Below are 24,280 nucleotides of genomic sequence, written 5' to 3'. Positions count from 1 at the left end.
ATAATCACCATTTTTAGTGCAGTGACAGCACAGCCATGAGCCACAGCACCAGAGGGGCATGGGGAGAAATGGCTCCTGCTAAGGAATAAATCCCAAACCCAGAGTGGGGAAGAACAGCCTCAACTGCCCAACTGAGATTTACAGCTTGGATTTAACAATGTTTGGATTGTTCCACGGGGAACAAAAGATTTAGGTCTCAAAGCAGTTTAACAGCATCCATTTAACAGGTGAGCCAACCTTAAACATCCCTGGGATCCCAGCCTAACATGGGCAGGTGTTTTAGGGAACTGTTCACTGCCTGTGGAGCCCCTCAGGGTTTTAAATACATGGACACAAGGGAAATGGCTGAGAGCCCTCCCCTGGTTCTTCTCTAAGCTGGAATCCCAGAGTGCCACAACTCCTTCAGCTGGCCCTGGGCTGGGCTGCAAAGGGAAACTCTCCCTCCCTGAGGGCTCTGCCAGCACTGGGGTGACTCAGGAGCCCCTGAGCTCCAGTCCCAGGGTCACAACACCCTCTGTGGCATGGATGTACAGCCAGGAAAGCCCTGAAGGAATCCTGCACGTCCTCCAGGGTAGGGAGCACTGCTCCAGGCAGGCATTAATGATGGGATCCAAGAGGCACAGGAACGAGGAGAAACAAAATCTCAGGCTGGGCCAGGCTGTGCGGGGCCCAGAGGGTCCCCGGTGGCACCTCCGTGCTCAGGCAGGGCCATCCCCGAGCACAGGGCACAGCATTGTGTGCACAGGGCTCTGCAGGATCCCCAGTGCTGAGGGAGACTCCAGCCCCTCCCTGGGCAGCCTGCTCAGGGCTGGGCACTGCCCAGGGCACAAGTTGTGCCTCCTGGGCAGGGGCAGTGCTGGGCTCAGGCCCTGCCCGTGGCTCTGGTGCCGCTGCTGGGCCTGGAGCAGAGCCTGGGCCCTGCTCTGCCCCTCCCTGCACACAGGGACAGCCAGGCCTGAGGGCCCCTCAGCTGGGCTCTCAGCTGGCCCTCTCCAGCCTGAGCAGCCCCGGCTCCCCCTCAGCCTTTGCTGGGCACAGAGATGCTCCAGGCCCTCCTCATCCTCACAGCCTGAGCTGGCCCCGCTGCAGGAGCTGCTGTCCCTGCTGTGCTGAGGATCCAGAGCTGGACACAGCACCCAGAGCTGCCCCCATGGCTGGGATCCCTCCCTGACTGCTGGGTCAGGACAATGAATTCATTAATTACCAATTCATTAACCCCAGGACACCACTGGCCCCCAGGGCTCTCTGCTGAGCCAGGGACAGCTCAGGGTCTCCCAGGCCCCCTCCTGGCAGGGCTGGAACGGGACAGGGCCTGTCCCCTCACAGAGCCCCGGGACAAACTGGGAGAGATCCATGGACCCAAACTGGGATAGATCCATGGATCCATACATCCAAACTGGGATATATCCATACATCCAGACTGGGATAGATCCATGGATCCATACATCCAAACTGGGAGAGATCCATACAGCCAAACTGGGATAGATCAATAGATTCATATATGCTAACTGGGATAGATCCAAACTGAGATATATCCATGGATCCAAACTGGGATATATCCATACATCCAGACTGGGATATATCCATGGATCCAAACTGGGACAGATCCAATTATCCCTATGTGCAAACTGGGATAGCTCCATAAATCCAGACTGGGATATATCCATCCATGCAAGCTGGGATATATCCACATATCCAATCAGAAACTGGGATTAAATGGAGAGCCAGGTTCCCTGGAAGCTTCTGCAGAGCCTGGCTGAGCCTCCCTTTGCTCCTGAACTGCCAGGAGTGGCCCTGGGCAGGACAATTCCATCACTTCTCTTTGGCAGTGGATTCACAGCTGCTCTCACTGCAGCAGGAGCAGCTCCTGAAATCCATCAACATTCCTGAAGGAGAAGACCAGGCTCCAGATTGCTTTTCTTATCAACATATTTGAAGAGGCAGTTTGGGGGGTGGAACATGTGCACAGATTAAGGACAATCCAGGAGCACCATGCACTACATTCCCCCAGACAGGAGCACTGCTGAGAAATAATCCCAGGTGTATGTGACAGGATAAAATATGGGAGAGAGGGCTGGGCTGTGACACAGGGAATGCTGAGCAATGGAAGGCAGCTAAAACCAATTAGTTTGTCCTAGCAAGGGTAATGTTGTATTTCCTTCAGAGCCAACACACTGGCACGAGGAGGCTCCTCCTGAGCCACTGACTCGAGGAGAGGAAAAGGAAAGGAAGAGGAAAAGGAAAAGAAGGGAAGGAAAAGGAAGAGGAGAACGGAGAGGAAAGGAAAGGAAAAGGAAAAAGGAAAAAGGAAAAAGGAAAAAGGAAAAAGGAAAAAGGAAAAAAGGAAAAAGGAAAAAGGAAAAAGGAAAAAGGAAAAAAGGGGAAAGGAAAGGAAAGGAAAGGAAAGGAAAGGAAAGGAAAGGAAAGGAAAGGAAAGGAAAGGAAAGGAAAGGAAAGGAAAGGAAAGGAAAGGAAAGGAAAGGAAAGGAAAGGAAAGGAAAGGAAAGGAAAAGGAAAGGAAAGGAAAGGAAAGGAAAGGAAAGGAAAGGAAAGGAAAGGAAAGGAAAGGAAAGGAAAGGAAAGGAAAGGAAAGGAAAGGAAAGGAAAGGAAAGGAAAGGAAAAGGGAAAGGGAAAAGGGAAAGGGAAAGGGAAAGGGAAAGGGAAAGGCTGTGGTGGCTCCTGCAGGGCTGGGAGCACAGGGTCCATCCTGCATGGAGAACTCCCCTCCTTGGAGCTGTGCTGCCCTCCAGGGTCCCTGGGGAGCACAGGGGGAGTGGGGCAGACCCCAGAGCTCCTCTGTGGTGAGAATCCTGCAAACAGTGGGGTTGGAAAACTCCTCCAGGATCACCCAACCATCCCCAAGCACTGCCAAGGCCACCAGTGCCCCATGTCCTCAAGTGCCACATGCACAGGGCTGTTAAACCCCTCCAGTCAGAGACACTGACACTGCCCTGGGCAGCTGTGCCAGGGCTGGACAACCCTTCCAGGGAGAAATTTCCCCAAAATCCACCCTGATCCTCCCTTGGCCCAGCCTGAGGCTGTTCCCTCTTGTCCTGTTGAGGATTCAAGGCTACAAAGTCCTCAAATCCAACAAAATGGATTTTCCCTGGGGGATGCACAGCATTTAATGGTTATATCCAGCGATTTTCACAGAGTTTTAAAGACCATACACAAAAATAACAATCAGCAGCCGAACCAGCCCCACAAAAAACCACAAATAACAAAAACCCCAACCCAGAACAAACAAAACCTGCCCCTTCCAAAGCAAACAAAAATAACCATAGAAAAAATCCCACAAAGCTCCCCCCAAAGTCAAACACTCAAAGTCACAATAAACAAACAAACAAAAAAAAAAACAAAACAAGAAAGCAAACAAAAAAAACAAAACCAAAAACAAACAAACAACAAAAAATACAACCCAATTGCCCCCAAAAATCCAAACACCCTAAAACAGGGGAAAAAAAAACTCAAACCCAAATGCAATACCAAAAAAAAACCCCTCCAAATCCCTCCCACAAAAAATAAACCTGAAAAAAACAAAACCAAGCAAAAAAACCCCAAATCAAACCAAAGCAAACCAAACCCCAAAACAAAACAAATGCAAAAGAAGCCCCACAAGAAATCCCAAACCAACCCCAAATGCCACACAAAAAAACAACCAACCAAAACCAACCCAAAACCCCAGAGCCTCCAATGAAAACACTTGGTGCACACGCCTGGGACCCACACGCCCTCTGGGGGACTGTCAGAGGGGACAGACAGACAGACAGACAGACACTGAGCTGTGCTCAGGGCTCTCCCAGCTGCTGGAACTGCCATCCCACAGCAGCACTGGGAGGGCAGATCCACCCTGCCCTGTGCCTGCCTCACCTGGACTCACCTTCCAACCCCAAAACAGCAACATCCCTCCTTCCCAACCCCAAAACAGCAACATCCCTCCTTCCCAACCCCAAAACAGCAACATCCCTCCTTCCCAACCCCAAAACAGCAACGTCCCTCCTTCCCAACCCCAAAACAGCAACGTCCCTCCTTCCCAACCTCAAAAAACAGCAACATCCCTCTTCCCAACCCCAAAACAGCAACATCCCTCCTTCCCTCAGCTCTCCAGCCTGGAACCACAGAGCACCCCTGGCCTGGAGGGGCTGGGGGGGCTGGAAGGAGGTGGCTGGGCTGGAGCAGGAGCTGTGGGGGTTTTGTCACCATCATATTTTCTGAAAAATCCTCTTTCCCAGGATTCTTATCCTGGGAAGCTGAGAAGCCTCAAAGAAAAAAAAAAAATGAAAACAATATTATCTCATTTGCTTCTCCTGTGTTTTGCTGCTCTGGAATGTGTTTGGAGACTGTTTATCCAACAGGTGATTGTTTGATTGGTTCCATATGAATTGTTTTTAATTAATGACCAATCACCATCCAGCTGTGTTGGGACTCTGGAGAGAGTCATGAGTTTTTCTTTAGTATCTTGTTAAGCCTTTTGTAAGTATCCTTTCTCTATTCTTTAGTATAGTTTAATTTTAGTATAGCATTCTTTAATATTTATCATAAAATAATAAATTAGCCTTCTAAAAACATGGAGTCAGATTCATCATTTCCTCTCTTGTCTGGGGACCTGGAAAATACCACAGGGGCTGAAGCAGGAGCTGTCAGAGCAGAGGTGACCCCATGCCCAGTGTGGGGACCCAGGACTGAGGTCCCCCTCCAGGTGTGGCTGCCAGCCCTGAGCCCTGTGCCCACCAGTGGCCACTTCCCTGGGAACGGGTTGGATCTGGGTGGCTCCATCCTGAGCCCATCTCTGGGATAAAGCCAGCAGCTTTGCACCTTCCCACAGGCTGCCATCAAACACAGCATGCTTCACCACCTGCCAGCACCAGCTCTCCAAGACAAACAAATAATTTCCAGAATTATGACCCCCTTTCTCACCTCATTAAGGCTCACAATTATTTAAGGCTTCCTTTGTTTGACAGGGGAAGGGGACTGAACTGGAGTCACTCAGCAAAACAAGGAGAAATATTGTGTGAAATCACACTGAAGAGGGTCACAGTGCTTGGCAAAAACCTGCAAGCTCCTGCTTTTGAATTATAATCCAACCTCAGGCTTTAGGAGGGAATTGAGCTGGTTTTCAAGTTGCAGCTGAGTAAGAGATGGCAATAATGGCCTTAACAGGAAGGAGGGCAGGGATGGATGGGATATTGGGAATGAGGAACTGTTCCCTGTGAGGGTGGGCAGGCCCTGGCACAGGGTGCCCAGAGCAGCTGTGGCTGTCCCTGGATCCCTGGCAGTGCCCAAGGCCAGGCTGGACATTGGGAGCAGCCTGGGACAGTGGGAGGTGTCCCTGCCATGGCTGGGGTGGGATGGGGTGAGTTTTAAAGTACCTTCAAACCCAGAGGACTCCAGGTTTCCATGAGGGTGTTTGGGGGTGATCTGCCTAAACCAGGAGCTGCTGTGTCAGCTTTTAAAAGAACCTTCTCAAATGGACTGCCAGGGAGGAAGAGAGGTGAGAGATTGGGAAGGAATTCTTTACTCAGAGGGTGCTGAGGCCCTGGCACAGAACAGCTGTGGCTGCCCCTGGATCCCTGGCAGTGCTGGACACTGGGGCTCGGAGCAGCCTGGGACAGTGGGAGGTGTCCCTGCCATGGAGAGGGTGGCACTGGGTGGGGTTTAGGTCCCTTCCCACCCAAACCATTCCCTGATGATCCCACAAGCACTGGGATGCCAAGCAATAGAGCTGAGCCTCTCCACATCCCAGTCCATGGGGCTGAAGGCAAACCAGCACAGGGGCACAGCCCTGGGAACAACCAAGCCCTAAATCCCTCAGCAGATCTGCAGACAGATCTGGGAGCAGCCAGAGGCACAATTCCCACCAGGTTTAGCTGGGAACAACGAGCAGCCCTGCAATTCCACCCTCAGTGACCTCAGCCCGTGCTCAGGAGCCAGCAGAGGTGTCAGGGCACAGGGAACTCCTCCACATGGAGATGGAATTCACTGTTCTGGATCCCCAAAGAGTGGGACAACCTGAACTGCCCTGAGCTGAGCCCATGGAATCCTGTGCTGATCCCCTGACCCCAGGGTGCTGTTCCAAGGGAAGGTTCCTTATGGCAGATTTGGGGCTTTTAATCCCTGCCCAGGCTCCACCAGGCAGCTCCCACTCCCAGGGATGGAAGCTGGGTAACTTCAGCACAAGGGAGAGCTGCTCATCATCACTGACACAGCCAGGCCAGCAGAAAGGGGAGAAGGCCAGGGGAAAGGGAGAGAACCTTTGGGAATCCCACCATTCCCTGCTCATAGCTGCTCTAAGGAGAAAACCTTCGGGACTTCCACCATTCCTTGCTCACAGCTGTTCTAAGGAGAAAACCTTCAGGAATTCCACCATTCCCTGCTCACAGCTGCTCTAGGGAGGCTGCTGGGCTGCTGAGACGCCTTGTCGTCACCTGGAGTCACCTGGTCCACACTTGGGGTCACCTTGTCCCCACCTGGGCTCCACGCCATGCCCCTGCCCTGCAGCAGATCCCAGGGTGTTCCATCTCTCTGTGAGCCTCTCCTCCAGGTCTGGTTTCCCCTGGTGCTGTCCCTGGATGACAAGGACAGCTCCCACTCTCCCAAGGACAGAGGCAGGAAGGAACTGAACGTGATGGACTCTGTGTCCCTGCTGCAGCCCTCGGCAGGGGATGTGCAGCTGGGAGTGAAGTGCTTCCTCTTCCTCCCTAAATATAGCAGGGATGCTCAGCTGGGATGCTCAGCATGGAACACTGCAGTGCCTGTCCCTGAGCTGTGCCCACACTGGGAGGGAAAGGCCAAGTCCCTCCTGGCTGGGGATTTTGTGGCTGAAGGACAGGGATGAGCACCTCTGGCCAGGCTGCTCCCTGTCCCCAACAGCTGCCCTGGGACACCCCAGCGCTTCAGCCACACAGAATCCTGGGCTGGTTTGGATGGGAAGGACCTTAAAGCCCATCCAGTGCCACCCCTGCCATGGCAGGGACACCTCCCACTGTCCCAGGCTGCTCCAAACCCCAGTGTCCAGCCTGGCCTTGGGCACTGCCAGGGATCCAGGGGCAGCCACAGCTGAGCCAGGGCCTGCCCACCCTCACAAGGGTGTTTGGGTATGGGAAATGAACTTACTGAAGGGAGTTTCCCAGCAGCCCATCAATCCCTTTGTGGGTGCCAAGGTGCCCCTGCCATGCTGGAGAACACAACCAGACCCTTGCAGGGAGGCAAGGGAGGCTGGAGTCCAGGGAGGGACACTCTGCTGGTGCAGCCTTGGCTGTGGCTGTGGGAGGTGGGTCCTGGTCCCTTCTCTCAGGAACAAGTGACAGGACAAGAGGAAACAGTCACAAATGGTGCCAGGGTAGGCTCAGTTTGGAGATCAGGGAAAATTTCTTCCATGAAAGGGTGGTCAGGGCCTGGCACAGCTGCCCAGGGCAAGGGTGGAGTCCCCATGCCTGAAGTGTCCCAAAGGTGTGTGGATGTGGCACATGGGGACACTGCTGGGTGCCAGTTGGACTTTGGAGAGCTTTTCTAACCAATCCCAGGCCTGTCAGATTAATTAAAGAATAAAGGGCTGATGGCAGCAGGGTGCTGAGCCCACCCTGCTCATGTCACCCTGAGAGCTGGGAACCAGCCCTGGGGTCCTGCTCAGACAGGAACCCTCCTGTCCTGCCCCAGAGCTCTGGGATCCCAGTGCCTCAGCAGCACACACAGCACTGACTGAACTGGCCAGAAAGTGCTCCTGTAAAGCCCCAGGGAGCTGGAAAACAACCACCTGCTCCACGGGAAAAAGGGTTAATGAACAAAATGGGCTGGAAGTGCTTTGGGACAAAGACAGGGTGGAACACACGTGGAAAGCAAATCCAGCACTACAGGGCACAGGGATTTAGTCCAGAAATGACCAAGATACTGAATTTCCTTCAGAGAAATCCTCCCTGCGAGGCAGCTGCAGCACCTTCCCCTTCTCAGGAGCTACTCTGGTGCTGAGGGGGCACTGACTGTCCCAGCCAGGAACAGCAGCAGCCTCAGGCCTCCCTCTGGAAAAGGGCCCTGGAATTAACTGTCCCATTAGAAAGTTGCTGCTGGGTTGATAATTCAGCCCATTAGTTCAAAGCGATGCCATAAATCCCATTTTTGTGACCATGGTTTATGGGATTTACTCAAAAGCAAAGAGAATCACTCAAGAATTCAGCAGTGTTGCTAGAGAATCAAAGAGGAGGGAGCCCAAACTCCCAAAGGGAGATGGGAACCAGGGCAAGGCTGGGAGGAGGATGCAGGAGGGGCAGGGAAGGGGAGCTCCCAGCAGTGCCCAGGGACAGGCTGGATGGGGCTGGAACAGCCTGGGACAGTGGGAGGTGTCCCTGCCATGGCTGGGGGTGGGATGGGATGAGCTTTAGGGTCCCTCCCCTCTAAAACCAATCTGGGATGTGAGGAGCTGACACCCAGTGCCCCAAAGCCATGAAATCCAGTAACTGCTCAGGGCATGGGGAGCAGGGCTCAGGGCTGTTCTCTGGGGTGCCCTTTAGGGACCTAAGTGAAATCCAAATCTTGCTGTGAGGACTCAGTTTTTAGGACTTTTTGAGCTCCCCTGGGATCCAAAGCTCTCTGAGGTTCAAGTGGGACCCATCCTCCCCTGAGGGCTCCCAGAGGGCAGAACCCACTGCTGGCCAGCAGGGAAAAACAATATCTGTGTGGGAAGGGACCTGGAGGCTGAACAGGAGAGTTCAGCACCCTGAAGGGCCCCAGGAGCCCCAGTTCCCATCTCAGCACCACCTGTGACCTCCAGAGAGAGAAAATAACACCAGACACAAACCCTGCAGTTTGCTTTCCTTAAAATCCCTTTTCTCCCTAAAGCCCTGCCCTCAAGAGAGAGATTCACTGCTGAGCTGTCACTCACCACAGGCAGGTGCCAATCAATGATCCCATCCATGCCAGGCAGCAGCTGCAGGATGGATTATTCCTGACATTCCCAGACTCCTTCCCACAGGCTGGCATTCAATGGCAGCATTAAACTCACCAGGAGCATTGTCTGGACACCTTCAAACTCAGACCCAGTGAAATAAATCACATTTCTTAATGATTTTTATCACACTCTTCCTGCAACTGCTTAATTTTTTAAAGCCCCCTTTGATTTTGTAATTACTCACTCCAGTTTGATCAATCCCAGAGCACAGGTTTTCCTGCAAATAATAGGCACTGACAGACTATATTCTCCACTAGAGCCTGAAACTCAAAAATTAAACCCTAATGGAAATAAATTTATTTTTTATTAGCTATTTTAGCACCAAGGACAGATTGTTTCCCACAGACACCTTCTGCTAATGGCTGTGAAAGTAGAAGCAGCTGTTGAATTCCTCCTGGACAGGTACCAATTTATTCTCTTTGCTAATGGTGTTAGTTAAATTCTGCCTCAAGAAGGTTTCTGCAATCTGTTTGTTTGCTTTCCTGGACCTCACAATGCAAAAGGAGATTTTGCTTTCTCAGGAACTGTTGCCAGTGGCAACAGCCAGGAGTGAGACTGTAAATAAAGCCAATTTAAGGTGAGATCAAACACAACCACTGCCAGGTGTCCTGGTTTTCTCTGCTCCTTCCCAGCTGCTCCCTTTGCAGATTCCAAAGAAGGTTTAGATTGGATATTCAGGAGAAATTCCTCCCTGTGAGGGTGGACAGGCCCTGGCACAGGGTGCCCAGAGCAGCTGTGGCTGCCCCTGGATCCCTGGCAGTGCCCAAGACCAGGCTGGACATTGGGCCTGGAGCAGCCTGGGACAGTGGGAGGTGTCCCTGCCATGGAATGGGATGGGCTTTAAGGTCCTTCCAACCCAAAGCATTCCAGGAATCCACAATTCCATCAGGTGCCCAGCTGGCACATTATTATCTTCTTCTGCTGCCCTTCTATTAATCTTTTCTGAAGCTCAGAAAGCAAATATGTACTCATTATTTTTCATTTCCTGCATACTTAAATTTTTTTTTTTGCATTTTACTTGTATTTCATTTCATTTCATTTCAGTACTTGAAGGGGAGACAGTGACAAACCTTTCCAGCAGGAACCATTGCAAGGGCTGATGCATTTAAACAGCAGCAGGGCTGATTTCCATTGGATATAAGAGAATATTGTTTACCATGAGGGTGGTGAGGCCCTGGCAGACCCTGAGGGGCTGGAGGTGTCCATGGCAGGGAATGGAGCTGGGGAGGGTCTGGAGCCCCAGGAGGGGCTGAGGGAGCTGGGCAGGGGCTCAGCCTGGAGCAAAGGAGGCTCAGGGGGCCCTTGTGGCTCTGCACAGCTCCTGACAGGAGGGCACAGCCGGGGGGTTGGGCTGTGCTCCAGGGAACAGGGACAGGAGCAGAGGGAACGGCCTCAGGCTGGGCCAGGGCAGCTCAGGGGGGATTAGGGGGAAATTCCTTCCTGGAATTTGTTGTTGGGCTGGAGTCCCCACCCCTGGAGGGGTTTAACAGCCCTGTGGAGGTGGCACTTGGGGACAGGGGGCAGTGCTGGCCTGGGCAATGCTGGGGGAGTGCTTGGGCTTTTCCAGCCCAAATGATTCTGTGGTTCTCTGATCCAAATGTGGTGATTCTGCCTCTAGAGAGTGACTCAGAGCAACAGGAAAATAACAGAGCATCCCTTGGGTCTGAGTGGCATCCAGGGGTGTGAAGGGCTGGAACCCTGGGGCACACCATGGATTCTCCTGGCCAGTGACTGGAAGGGCTTGGGAAGCTTTGGAATGGGCTGTGGCAGCAGCTCTCTGGCCACAGAGAGAAACAGACAACTTTGTGCTGGGAAAGGCTGTGAGAAAATCAGAGAAAAGAATGAGAAACAATTCTTATCTTCACTTGCTGCCCCTGTTGTTGTGAACATGTGGAATGTGTTATGGAGGCTTGTTTACCAAAGGGTGGTTTCTTAATTAGCCAGTGGTGATGGTTTTTGATTGAAGTCAAAGTCCAGCTGTATTGTAACTGTCTATAATGGGTTTCTTAATAATAATATAATAAATAGATTGATCAGCCTTCTGTGAATCATGGGGTCAATGCTAATTATTACCCAGCTGGGGGCCCACTGCAGTGACAATGGAGGAGTCCCCAGCCCTGAGGGGTTTAACACAGGTGTGCATGTGGCACTTGGGGACATGGGGCAGCGCTGGGCTGGACACAAAGGCCCCAGAGGGCTTTTCCAGCCCAAACACCTGTGGATAGACAACTGTGGAGAAGCAGGCAGCTGGCAGCAGGGCACAGCTGTGCCCAGGCAGGCTCACCTTGCAGTGGGCCAGCAGCAGGCAGTTGGAGTGCTCGTGCTCGCAGGCGATGCCGTAGTCCGGGAGCAGCCGCGCCAGCTCCTGCACGAAGCTCAGCACCTCCTCGTGCCACGGCACGTTGGCCATGGTCAGGCTGCTGGCTGAGCTCTCCCCACAGTAGGTCACACCCTGGGGACACAAGGAAACAGGACAGTCAGCTCAGCCCTCCCCAGCCCTGGCAGTGCCAGCCATGGCAAACCCTGCAGCTGCCGGCTCTGCATCCCATCCCATGGCATGGTCACAGATTGGAGATGGCATCAAACCGGGTACCTCCTGCAGTGACACACCCCAGAGCAGCGTGCCAAGTGTCCCTCCAGCAGTGACACACCCCAGAGCAGCGTGCCAGGTGTCCCCCCAGCAGTGACACACCCCAGAGCACCGTGCCAGGTGTCCCTCCTGCAGTGACACAGTGACACACCCTCAAAGCACCGTGCCAGGTATCCCCATTATTGACACACCCCCCAGAGCATTGTGCCAGGTGTCCCCAGCAGTGACACACAGGCTGGGATTGATCTTTCAAGGATTGATCTTTCAACAGGATAAGGCAGGATGCTCCTGAGTGACCAAGGGACCTTGGAGAAGGTCACTGGGGCAGGAAAGGTGACAGGTCCAGAAGAGTCGCATGGGCAAGCAATGGGACAGTCCCAGAGATCTGTCCATGTGCCACAAAGCTCTGGGCCTCTTCCTTCCCAGCCCAGGCTGTGAATTCTGCCCCACCTGTGCCCAAAGCCAGCAGGTCCCTGGGTGGGCTGTGCCCATCCTGGGCACTGGGAGCACCCCTGGCACAGCACACACTGACACACAGCTCAGTCCCTCCATGGAGCTTTGGGAAGCAGCTTCTGGGCCATGTTCTGCAGGCACCCCCAGAAGTGCCCCTGAGAGGTGACACTGTTCAAGGACACTGCCCTCAGACCCCAGGGTGTCAGAGAAACAGGGCTCCTGCTCCAGGTCCCTGCCCAAGCCCCCAGCCAGGCATGGACTCGTGTCCCTCTGTCCCCACACAGAGCCAGGACACGGCACTGCTGCTCTGGGGGACTGCTCAGGGATTGCAACACCTCCAGCTCTCTCCCACCCCATCCACCACCTTCAGCCTCTGAACCCAGAATTCCTGAGGCTGGAAAAGCCCTCCAGGGTCACAGAGTCCAGCCTGTGACCAGTCCCCACTGGTGTGGGGGCACTGAGTGCCACGTCCCGGCCTTCCTTATCCAGCCTCACCATTCAGGGACCAGCTACTCCTGACTGGGAGATGTGCTCACCTGAACCTCCTAAATTACTGATTTAGTCCCAGCCATGACCTCAAATTTGCTTTTCCTTTTTTCTCTCTCTTTTCATTTTTCTTCTCTTCCTTCTCTTTTTTCTTTTTTTTTTTCCCTTTCCTTTCCTTTCCTTTCCTTTCCTTTCCTTTCCTTTCCTTTCCTTTCCTTTCCTTTCCTTTCCTTTCCTTTCCTTTCCTTTCCTTTCCTTTCCTTTCCTTTCCTTTCCTTTCCTTTCCTTTCCTTTCCTTTCCTTTCCTTTCCTTTCCTTTCCTCCCCTTGCAGCACAAGCAGCTCAGTGGGTGCTGAGCACTCAGTGTCACCCACCTGGGGCACAGACCCTGCTCAGCTTTAGGGTGTCCTTTAATGTCTGCTTTAACATATTTCACAGCCAGGATCATGATCCCCATCAATTCCTCCCAAATCAAATAATTCACTGCCAATTTCCCAGCAATTCATCTGCCATCCCTGAGAGATCACACACCAGATCCCAGGGCTGGTCACAACCCTGGTGCCCAAAGGGCAAAGAGAACAAAGGGCTTTTCCTCCAGACACCCCCAGCCCCTCTGCCCCCTCTCTGGGTTGTTCCAGCCCCTCTGCTCTTGGACTGAGCTCTTTTATTCCAGTCACAAAATCCCATCAAGCACCAGCCTTTACAACACACTTTTATGGATGTTGTGTCGGGTTTGCTGGTGGTTTTTCCCCTGGGAAGAACACTTTGATCTCTTTCAATGGAATTTGCATCCAGGTTCATGTGTGGCATGGCCATGGCACCTGCTCCAGCTGCCAATTCCTGACTCACCTGCATTTCCCTGCACATGGAATGTGCAGACACAGCTTTGCCAACACTGTCACCCAGAGCATAGAGCGCACACAGGGCTGCAGGAGCAACAGCCCAGGGCTAATTGGGAACTGTACAAGTTTTGGAAGCAATTACTTTCTCACCCATAAATTTATGAGGGACTCCCGCATCAATCTTCCTCAGAGCCAGCCTGGAGGAAGACTGACAGGCCACAAGCCAGGGAGTGCTCACCAGGGATGTTCATTCAGGCTTTTCCAGCCCGGCTCTGTAAGTCTGAACCCAGAGTTTAAACATGTTTGTTCTCTATTAGTCAGTGTTCTATCAGAGCAGCCAGCCACGCAAATCAGGGTTTGGATCCCCAAAGTTCAGCTGGAGACACACAGCAATATTCTCCCAACACTCATTATCCAGATTATGATTTGAGTAGCATGAAAAATGGATGAGTATAAAGGGGGAAAATTCTTCAGAAGCTCCAGTGTGATTCATGCTCTCAGTAAACTACAAAGGTATCGTTTACAAGCTAAGGAAGCACAGAGGCAAAAGGAATAAGTGAGTGCTTGGCTGGCTGATTAATTCCCAGCACAAATCAATGGGAATCAGCTTCCAGCACACCGAAGGAAAGCAGCTTTCAACTTCCCCAAGTTCTTCAAACTGGAGTTAATTAACAGCTGATAGCACTTAAAACCCGTGCGGAGCTGATGAGGGCGGTCACGTTCTGCTCCGCAGTAATACATTAAGACAGTTATTAAGACATCAAGAATTAAAAAGGAAAGGATCCCATTGTTCACCCAGAGCTCTCTCCCCAACCTCCCTGCGGCAGGAACAGCAACGATTCTGCCTCTTAATTATCTGCTTAATGAGGGTGCTTTGAGCAGCCTAATCCACAGAGCTCTGGCCAAGTACCTTGAAATGCAGAAGCCTTTGAAAAGCATCCCTGGTTCTGCCAGGATGAATCCAGAGCAACTGTGCTGGGCATGCTGTGGAGCTCACAGAATCATGGAATGGGTCGGAAAGGACCTTAAATCCCATCTCATCCCACCCCTGCCGTGCAGGGACACCTCCCACTGTCCCAGGCTGCTCCAAGCCCTGTCCAACCTGGCCTTGGGCACTGCCAGGGATCCAGGGGCAGCCCCAGCTGCTCTGGGCACCCTGTGCCAGGGCCTGCCCACCCTCACAGGGAACAGTTCCTTCTCAATATCCAACCTAAACCCATTCTCTGCCACTTTGATCCCATTCCCTGTGTCCTGTCCCTCCATCCCCTGTCCAAAGTCTCTCTCCATGTTTCCTGTCAGTTCCCTCAGACCCTGCAAGGCCACACTGAGGTGACCCCAAAGCTTCTCCTGTCCAGGTGAGCATTCCCAGCTCTGCCAGCCTTTCCTCCCAGCAGAGCTGCTCCATCCCTCTGCCCATCCTGGAGCCTCCTCTGGGCTCCTCCAGCAGCTCCAGCTCCTGCCTGTGATGTGCCCAGGGTTGACTTTCAGTGCATTGCCCAGAGCCTGTGCCAGGGCAGCTGCTGGAGCTGAGGGAAGCAAGGGAAGCACATTCCTGCCCCGGGATGCAGCCAGCCAGCAATGCCTTCAATCCCCAGGGCTCTGAAAGAAACAACTACAGCTGACAGTGCTTTGCTTCTCCCCTCACACTCCAGACTTTCCAATTTAATTACTGAACAAAACAATTCTCTTCACTCCGGGCCCACAAATTATAAATTTAATTGAGGCTCGCGCAAATGAACAGAGAACAAAGTGTAGGCCAAGCTGCTGAGTGACAGAGACACTGTTTAAAATCTGGGCCAGTTGTGACCCCAGACAAACATAAAAAGCCTCAATGCCTTGCTGATTGCCATCTCTGCAATGAAAACACTCCTGAGCTGAGCAGCAGCACTCCCCAAATCACAGCCACAAGGCCTCACACACGTCTGCTCCTGCTGCAGGGGGTTCAGCCAGGATTCAACTCCTTGGCTGCTTTTAATCATCACTTTCAAGCTGATTTAACAAAGGCCATCAGTCCTGTGTGTCACCTCAGCCTGCAGGGAGGACTGGAGATGGTTGGTTGTGCAGCACAGCCCCAGAATCTCCTCTCCAGACCCATGGCAGAGGGTGCTGCACTGCCTGGAAATGGGCAGGGATTCCCTGAAAGTGGAAGAACTCCTGGGAAAGCTGAACTCAAACACAGACCCAGCCCTTCATCCCAGCTCTCACATGAGCCCTGTGAGGGCTGAGGGAGGAACAGCCACTGCTGAACCACCCCCTCTGCTCCAGGGTCACACCATGCAGTTATCCTGGGTGGAAAAACCCTCCAGGACCACCAGGCCCAACCTGGGACCAACCAGCTGGAGCAAAGGAGGCTCAGGGGGCCCTTGTGGCTCTGCACAGCTCCTGCCAGGAGGGCACAGCCGGGGGGTCGGGCTGTGCTCCAGGGAACAGGGACAGGAGCAGAGGGAACGGCCTCAGGCTGGGCCAGGGCAGCTCAGGGGGGACAGCAGCAGGAATTTCCCCATGGAAAGGGGGCTCAGCACTGCCAGGGGCTGCCCAGGGAGGTTTGGAGTGCCCATCCCTGGAGGGATTTAATACCTGGGGGCATTGGCAGTGCTGGGAGTGGTGGGATTCAGTCCTGCAGGTCCATCCCAACCCAAACCATTCTGGGATTCTCTAACAGCAAGTGGCCAATGCTGGTCTTTTTTCAGGTGTGGAAATCATACATTGTTTGGGTTTATTCACAGCAGGCACCAGAAGGGGAGGTTCAGCTTCACCTCCTCATCTAAATTCCAGGTGAGCTGGCAGCAGGACCCTGAATGGCTGTTGGACAGGTGGGGGCAATCACTTTTTGCTGCATGCAATTAAAAACTCATTAAGGCACAGCTCATTTTCCTCATTATTTTAAGCAATTAAATAATCTTTACTGTTTAACTTGACAAGAGTGAGCAGATTGGGACAGACACCTCCCCCTGGCCCTTCCTTGCACACATTTATGTGTTCACTTCAATTGTGCAGCCAAGCCTCAGGCAGCAGAGCAGGAGCTGCAGTCCCAGACCTGCAGCCTGAGCTGGGCTGGACACTGAGATTATCCAACTACATGAACAAAATCAGCAGGAAAATCAGCAGGGAAAGAGCTTCCTCATGGCTGAAAGCCTTCACAAAGGATTGGGAAGATTCTGTGCCATGTCCTGGATCCCTGCAGTGCCCCAGCCCTGCCCTCAGACACCATGCCATGAGACAAAGGGCCAGCATGGCAGCTTTGGGGTTCCTTCCTTAAATTCTGGGGGTCAGGGAGAAGCAGGAAGGCTCTGCTCAGGGTGGAGCTCACAGCACTGCTCTGAGCTGAGTGCCAGAGCTTCACCCTGCCCAGAGCAGCTGGGGCTGCCCCTGGATCCCTGGCAGTGCCCAAGGCCAGGCTGGACATTGGGCCTGGAGCAGCCTGGGACAGTGGGAGGTGTCCCTGCCATGGCAGGGATGGCACTGGATGGGCTTTAATGTCCCTTTCAACCCAAACCATTCCATGATTCTAGAATTCAGCAAGGACAAACCCCTAAGATGAAGTCCAGTCACTGACCCAGCACTGCTGAGCTCACCATGACCCATGTCCTCAAGTGCCATGTCCAGTCATCTTTCACATCCCTCCAGGGATGGGCACTCCACCCCTGCCCTGGGCAGCTGTGCCAGGGCCTGGCCTCCCATTTAGTGAAGGAATTTTCCCAAAATCCCCCCTGAGCTGCCCTGGCCCAGCCTGAGGCCGTTCCCTCTGCTCCTGTCCCTGTTCCCTGGAGCACAGCCCGACCCCCCGGCTGTGCCCTCCTGTCAGGAGCTGTGCAGAGCCACAAGGGCCCCCTGAGCCTCCTTTGCTCCAGGCTGAGCCCCTGCCCAGCTCCCTCAGCTGCTCCTGGGGCTCCAGGCCCTTCCCAGCTCTGTTCCCTTCCCAAAAATGCTGCACATCAAACAAACCTGTGGCTTTCAGAACCCAAAGAGGGCACCATGGAAAGAAAAGGAGTTCTGGCACGTTCCAGACCTTAAATACAACCATCAGCTCTGTACAAGTGTGACAGTGACACACTGGCATTAGAACAGATTAAGGCAATAAATCAATTTGATGCATTTTAATGACTGAGTCTCCCTTTACTATTGGCTTAAGTGGGAGAATGGGGTCCCACAGATTTACAGCACTGTGAGGCACTCATGGAAATGAGAACAAGGATTAAGCCCTGCAAGAATCTAAATCTCTCTCCATCCACCCAGTGAGGCTCTCTGGAGCAACACTGGATTAGCTGCCTTCATCAGAAATGGACGTCATTTATCCCAAATCTGCAGCCAGAGAATCCCCAGGCTCAGCCCCATTGTCAGGCAGAGCTTTGGAGAATCTCCCCATCTCTCTTTGTTGGTTGGCTTTGAGCACCACCTGCTCCCTGGCTTTTTCCCCTGGCGCCTGAGGGGCTGCAGAAAGGAATGCTGAGGTCTATCCACACCCCAAATCTGCTTCCTTCCCAAAGGAACACAAAAATGACTTTCAATCAAAAATATCAACTCCCGAATGCTGTATGATCAGCACAGTGTGAGGCTGGACCCCCAGTGCCACCGTCCCACTGCTGCATTCTGGGAATGTCACCAGCCCCTCCCTGTCCCAGCTCACAGGGGAGCTGTGTTCAGAGCTCACAAACAGGGTTCAGAGATGCAGGAATATCCCTGTGATGAATATCCCTGTGAGGGCTATCCCTGTGAGGGATACCACCAGCTCCCCCAAACAGAGTTCAGAGATCCATGAATATCCCTGTCCCAGCTCCCCCAAACAGAGTTCAGAGATCAGATAAATCCCCGTCCCAGCTCCCCCAAACAGGTTTCAAAGATCCATGAATATCCCTGTCCCAGCTCCCACAAACAGGGTTCAAAGATCCATGAATATCCCTGTGATGAATATCCCTGTGCCAGCTCTCACAAACAGGGTTCAGAGACCCAGATAAAACCCACAAACTGGGCTCAGAGATCCAGGAATACCCCTGTGCCAGCTCCCACAAACAGGGTTTTCAAAGATTAGATAAATCCCTGTACCAGCTCCCAAAATCATGGTTCAGAAATCAGATAAATCCCTGTACCAGCTCCCAAAATCATGGTTCAGAAATCAGATAAATCCCTGTGCCAGCTCCCAAAATCAGGGTTCAGAAATCAGATAAATCCCTGTGCCAGCTCCCAAAATCAGGGTTCAGAGATCCAGGAATACCCCTGTGATGAATATCCCTGTGAGGGATACCACCAGCTCCCACAAAGAGGGTTCAGAGATCAGATAAATCCCTGTCCCAGCTCCCCCAAACAGAGTTCAGAGATCCAGGAATATCCCTGTCCCAGCTCCCCCAAACAGAGTTCAGAGATCAGATAAATCCCTATCCCAGGTCCCACAAACAGGGTTCAGAGATGCAGGAATATCCCTGTGATGAGTATCCCTGTGAGGGCTATCCCTGTGAGGGATACCACCAGCTCCCACAAACAGGGTTCAGAGATCCATGAATATCCCTGTCCCAGCTCCCCCAAACAGGGTTCAGAGATCCAGGAATATCCCTGTCCCAGCTCCTCAAACAGGGCTCAGAGACCCAGATAAATCCCTGTCCCAGCTGGAAGAGCACCAGGAGTACACCTGTGACTATTCATGTATTTCCTTGGCACAGCAAGGCAGGATTTTTGCAGGGCAGAGCAGGACTGTGGCACTGTGAGCAGAGGGAAGAGCAGCCCTGCCCTGCAGGGACAGATGTTTGCCCTGGAGAGTTCCTGGGGGAATCCCTGCTGGAACATCGACTGGCACAGCCTCATCTCACCGACTGACATTCATGCCCTGGGCAGAGCAGCCTCAGCAGCACCACCCCACAGCCTCTGCCCCATCCCTGCCCCATCCCTGCCCTCCCCTCCCTGGCAGATCCTGCACAGCCAGGGAGACTCCCAGGAAGGTGGAAAAATGAGGGGTTTTCCCCAAACCAAACTCCAAACCCAGGCTGGATGAAGCTCCCAACTTCAGCAGCACACCCAGAGAGAAAAGCTCTCCATGCTGACAGAAGGTATCAAACCTTCACAGCAAAATCCAGGCTTTTCCTTCATAGCAGCAGTAAAAACAGGTTGAAAAAAATTTTTAAAAAGGTTAAAAAAATGAAAGAATGTTTAAAAAAATTATAAGTGAGAAGGAAACAAGAAAAGCAAAAGGAGACTCCAGGAGTAACAGAACTGCACAAACATAGAGATGAGGGAACTGTGCTGCTCTGCAGGAGCTGCTGGGTGAAAATGCTCAGAGCACTTGGGAAGGTGTTTTTTAATAAGTTTGTAACTCTTTTTACAGTGTCTCTTTACTGAATTGATGAAGCCCAGGATAAAGCCCCTCCTGCCCTGCTGTATCTCACATCTGGCAGCCCTCAAATCCAAACACATCACTGAACCTTTCACCTTTCTCCTGGCAAAACTCAAGACCAGGATGGGAAACCCTACCCCAAACTACCAGCTGAACCTGGGATATTTTGTGTCAACTGATAGTTGATATAAAGGAGGAATATCAATTTATCTTTGTTTTCTTTGTTTCAAGAAATACAAAAAAAGGCCAGAGAGTGATGATTGTGTTGGGCAGAATTGAGGCTGGCTGGTACAAAGTTTGGTTTGTGCCACAGGGAAACCTGCTCCAAAGGTACACACAGGATACTAGAAAACATCACCTGAATGTGAATTAATTATTATTCACTAATATTAAAAGCAAGAGAGGAGTTTGTTATGAATCAATTCAGAAGAATTTTGCTTAATCAGAAAGTTTAGACTAAAGGTAGGGGAGAAATGAGGACAAAACCATGGAAAATACTGCTGGAAAAACTAAAACAGCTCAGTGCAGCTCACCTTGACCTCAATGAAGTCTGGTTTCCCAAGGGATATCAGGTCAGCATAAGCTTTGAGCTCATCCACGTTCCAAGCTTTCACCAGGGTCAGCCTGTACACAGTGCGTTGTTGCTGGAATACAGGAAAAAATCCCATTAACATCCCACTCTGACCCAGGAAGGAGGGAAAAATCCCACTGACATCCCATTCTAACACAGGAGTAAAGGAAAAATCCCACTGACATCCCATTCTGACCCAGGAATGAAGGAAAAATCCCACTGATATCCCATTCTGACCCAGGAGTAAAGGAAAAATACCATTACATCCCACTCTGACCCAGGAGTAAAGGAAAAAATCCCACTGACATCCCATTCTGACCCAGAGACAAAGGAAAAATCCCATTGACATCCCATTCTTGACCCAGGAATGAAGGACAAATGCCATTAACATCCCACTCTGACCCAGGAATGAAGGAAAAATCCCACTGACATCCCATTCTGACCCAGGGAAGATGTTCCATCTTGCACACAGATTCAAACAGGAGAAAGAAATTAAATCATCCTTTTATTCCAAGAACTCAGAGATTGAAGCAAACCTGTTCCTTTAGGAAATCTGCTCCACAGCACCTGGGCTGAGCCAGCTGTGCCACACAAATGCTCCCTCTGCAGACCTCAGACCCCAGGCACTTTGTTTGTACAGGAGTTGAACTCCCTGGCACAATAAGCAGGAAATGTGGATTTGCTCCTGGATTTGCTTCCCCAGGTACAAAACCTCCCCATGAGTTTCAGTGCCTCCAGCTGGAGCACCAGTCCTGGGGACTCTCACAGAAACATGGAATGATTTATGTTGGAAAAGCCCTCAAAACAATCGAGTCCAACCTTGCCCCAGCACTGCCAAGGCCACCCCTGAGCCATGTCCCCAAGTGCCACATGCACAGGGCTGTTAAAACTCTCTACTACCTCCTCCACAGCCTGGTTCTGTGTTTGACAACCTTTCCATGAGAAATTTTCCCCAAAATGCCCCCTGCTCCTCCCCAGGCCCAGCCTGAGGCCATTCCCTCTCCTCCTGTCCCTGTTCCCTGGAGCACAGCCCGACCCTCCTGGTTGTCCCCTCCTGTCAGGAGCTGTGGAGAAGATTCCCAGATCCAATTCCCTCCTGGGAAGGTGGCACAGAGCACTCCCAGAACTTCTCTGCTTGGAGTTATTCTGATTTGCCCTCCAAGGGCTGCTCTCCAAAGAGTCACTGGTGACAAAAGGCCTCTCAACACAAGCACTTGACCATGGAACAAATCCACTCCTCACTCCTCACATCCGCTCGTTTCCATCCTTCCCCTCCCCTTCATTTTCTACTGATTGTTTTATTTCACTTATTTTTGGAATTTATTTTTATTTATAGAGCAATTTTCTGACAAGTCTGCAGTTTGGATGAACTCCTTTGCTGTCCCTGCACAGCGGAAAATGGAGTGGAAAATGTAAATGCTGATCCCAGCATGGGCAGCAGGGCCGGGATTGGGATTGTGCCCCTGTGCCCAGGTGAGACCCCACCTGCAGAGCTGCCCCAGGACAGGCAGGAGCTTTTTTGGGTCACTGCAACCCCAAGATTGTTAAAAGTCTCTTTTCCCAGCCCATCACTTGAAGAATGAGTCAGAGCTCTTCATTTCTCAGTCTCAAGGTTGTTCATTGTTCCTTATCTATAAAAAATTTTCTCCTGCCCTGCCAAGGTCCATCCAGCAGGACAGTTCAAGGCACTCTGCCTGTCCCCAGAGCAGTGTTATGTCTTTATACTAAAAACTACCTGTACAATATTTACAATTATTTCCCAATACCTATCACCTATGTTAGACAGTGAGCTTCTACTCTAAACCAATCCAGAAGTGCCACCATCACAGCAGAAGATAGAGGCCAAGAAGAAGAGGGAGAAAGGCTGGACATGCCCAGATCCTTCCATCTTGCCTTCTGAACCTCCATACCAAAAACCCCAAAATGTTCTTTTTCACCCCATGATAACTAATATTATCATTTTCACCCCATGATAACTTCACTAATATTCTACTTAAACTGTTGTGGCTTGCTGATCTTCATATAAGGTTGGTAATTTGCTCCATGGGTCACAATCAAACCCACAGGTGTTCTGGGCTCTGTGTCAGGGTCTCTGAGCCCCCTGGAAGAGGTCTTGGCCATCCTGGGCAGCCAGAGGGATGTGCTGGGTTCCCTCACAGAGGAGGCTCCAGGATGGGCAGAGGGATGGAGCAGCTCTGCTGGGAGGAAAGGCTGGCACAGCTGGGAATGCTCACCTGGACAGGAGAAGCTTTGGGGTGACTGAATTGTGACCTTGCAGGACCCGCAGGGAGCCTGCAGGAAAGTTGGAAAAAGACTTTGAACAAGGGATGGAGGGACAGGACCAGGAGGAAGAAATTCCTCCCTGTGAGGGTGGGGAAGCCCTGGCACAGGGTGCCCAGAAAAGGAACATTTTAGTCCTTCAGAGTCTGACTCCCACATCAGTGAATTCTGCCCTCCCTATAAAAATCCATGTATCACTCACCTACCACCCATCTCTGTGTGTTCCATGGGGAAAAAGTAATTTCTACACCAATTTTCTATGCAAACCTTCCAGGTTATTTACTAAGAAATAACCAGAGGAGAAACAAATGAACACCAGGAACATCTTCTTCCAAATATGTCAAGAACCAAACCAGCTGACCTCTACCCATGGCATTTAAGCAGATATTTAAAGAACAAGAAATTCTTGTGATTTGAATGGATTGGCAAAAGAAAGGTCAAGAGACAAGTAGGAAATCAACTGTTAATTACTGAAGAGAGGAGAACAGTAGAGGAGCTAATACAGAAAATGGTGCTTGCACATAACAGGGGAAGAAGAAAGCGGAGGGAAAAGATGTGAGGAGAAAAATCTGCAGTGCCCACACCCCATCAGTCCTGTGCAATGACTGGATACCAATTAATGAGAACTGGCTCCCCAAAGAGCAGCTCCCAGTGGGGAACAAGTGCAGCAGCTTCAAGGTACCAGTAAATACCAGTTTGTATTTAACATAACTGGTCCTGTTCCACAGCACCCCCAGCGAGAGCAGCACATCCTCCCATGCAGGGAAGTGGGGCTTTCTCCATTTAAATCTCCTTTTACTACTCTCCAATCCACATCCCAGCTCATTCACAAGTTTAAGGTCAAGGACTTCATAAAACTGAACGTGCCATGAGTGAATTTAAAGGGCTTCTCACCCAGGGCAGCACTGACAAGGAATAACTGCAGCCTCTGGGTGTGCACCACTGCAGCACCTGCAGCAGCTCACCATGGCTGGGCAGGGACAGCATGGAAGGAAACTGAAAGTGCCACAGGCAGCCAGCAAACAGGTAGAAAAATCAGAAATTAATCTGGAGAAGCCTCTTTCCAGAGGGCAACATCTCTGCAGTGTTGTTGAGCAGAGAAATGCTGGTAGAAGGCACAGATCAAAATGAGTAATATCCCAAAATGTTATCTGGGAGCAATCCTTGCAGACTGCCAGCAGTACAAACAGCCAGGCTGCTTTATTCATGGATTATTTGTATTTGTTGTACAATAGGGCCCCAGGAGATCCTCTCATAAGCACAGCAAAACAAGAAATAAAGAGCTTAAGCCATGAGAATTGAACAATCTAAAGCATCAGGATATAAAAGCAGCCTGGGATGCTCCACACTCCGTGCTTCCAGGAAAAGCAGCTGTTACTCCACTCCAGCCATGAGGAGAACACAGAGGAAGAGGAGACAGCTCAGAAGGGTGGCAGTGAGGCTGAGGGTCAGGTGTATCTCTGCACAGAGCAGCCTGGCTGCAGGGGCAGCTCCCAGGGTCCCCAAAATGCCAGTCAGGAACAGCCTCCTGTTCCTGAAACTCCTGAGGGCAAAGAAGGAGCTAGGGGAAGCCCAGCCTTTTCCCCTTGGGCAATTCCTGGAAAATTCTTCCAGGCCACCCCAGGTAGCCCTGCAGACCCTCAGTGCCAGGATAGGGCACCAGGGAGCCTGCCCAGGCTGAGGGCAGCATCCTGAGGATACAGAATCCTTCCACTGGGTGCCTCTGAGATCCTGGACTCAGCACACACTGACTGACACATTCTGGCCCCAAACCAGTACTCATGGAATCACAGA

General features: G+C 51.8%; 1 protein-coding gene across 1 annotated transcript in view; it reads right to left on the bottom strand.

The window, feature by feature from the left end:
- The window catches only part of LOC132082560 (S-adenosyl-L-methionine-dependent tRNA 4-demethylwyosine synthase TYW1-like), a 102,758-nt gene that overhangs the window by 3,702 nt on the left and 74,776 nt on the right, over positions 1 to 24,280 (bottom strand). Inside the window, exons 15-16 of the mRNA XM_059486890.1 lie at positions 20,169 to 20,279; positions 11,227 to 11,394 (exon numbers count right to left, since the gene is read on the bottom strand). Coding sequence (XP_059342873.1) covers positions 11,227 to 11,394; positions 20,169 to 20,279 — 279 coding nt within the window. The remainder of the gene's footprint in view (positions 1 to 11,226; positions 11,395 to 20,168; positions 20,280 to 24,280) is intronic.

The sequence above is a fragment of the Ammospiza nelsoni genome, chromosome 21, assembly GCF_027579445.1.
Source record: "Ammospiza nelsoni isolate bAmmNel1 chromosome 21, bAmmNel1.pri, whole genome shotgun sequence".
Taxonomy (NCBI): Eukaryota; Metazoa; Chordata; class Aves; order Passeriformes; family Passerellidae; genus Ammospiza; species Ammospiza nelsoni.
The sequence above is the reverse complement of the archived record's forward strand: the minus strand, read 5'-3'. Positions and strand labels throughout refer to the sequence as shown.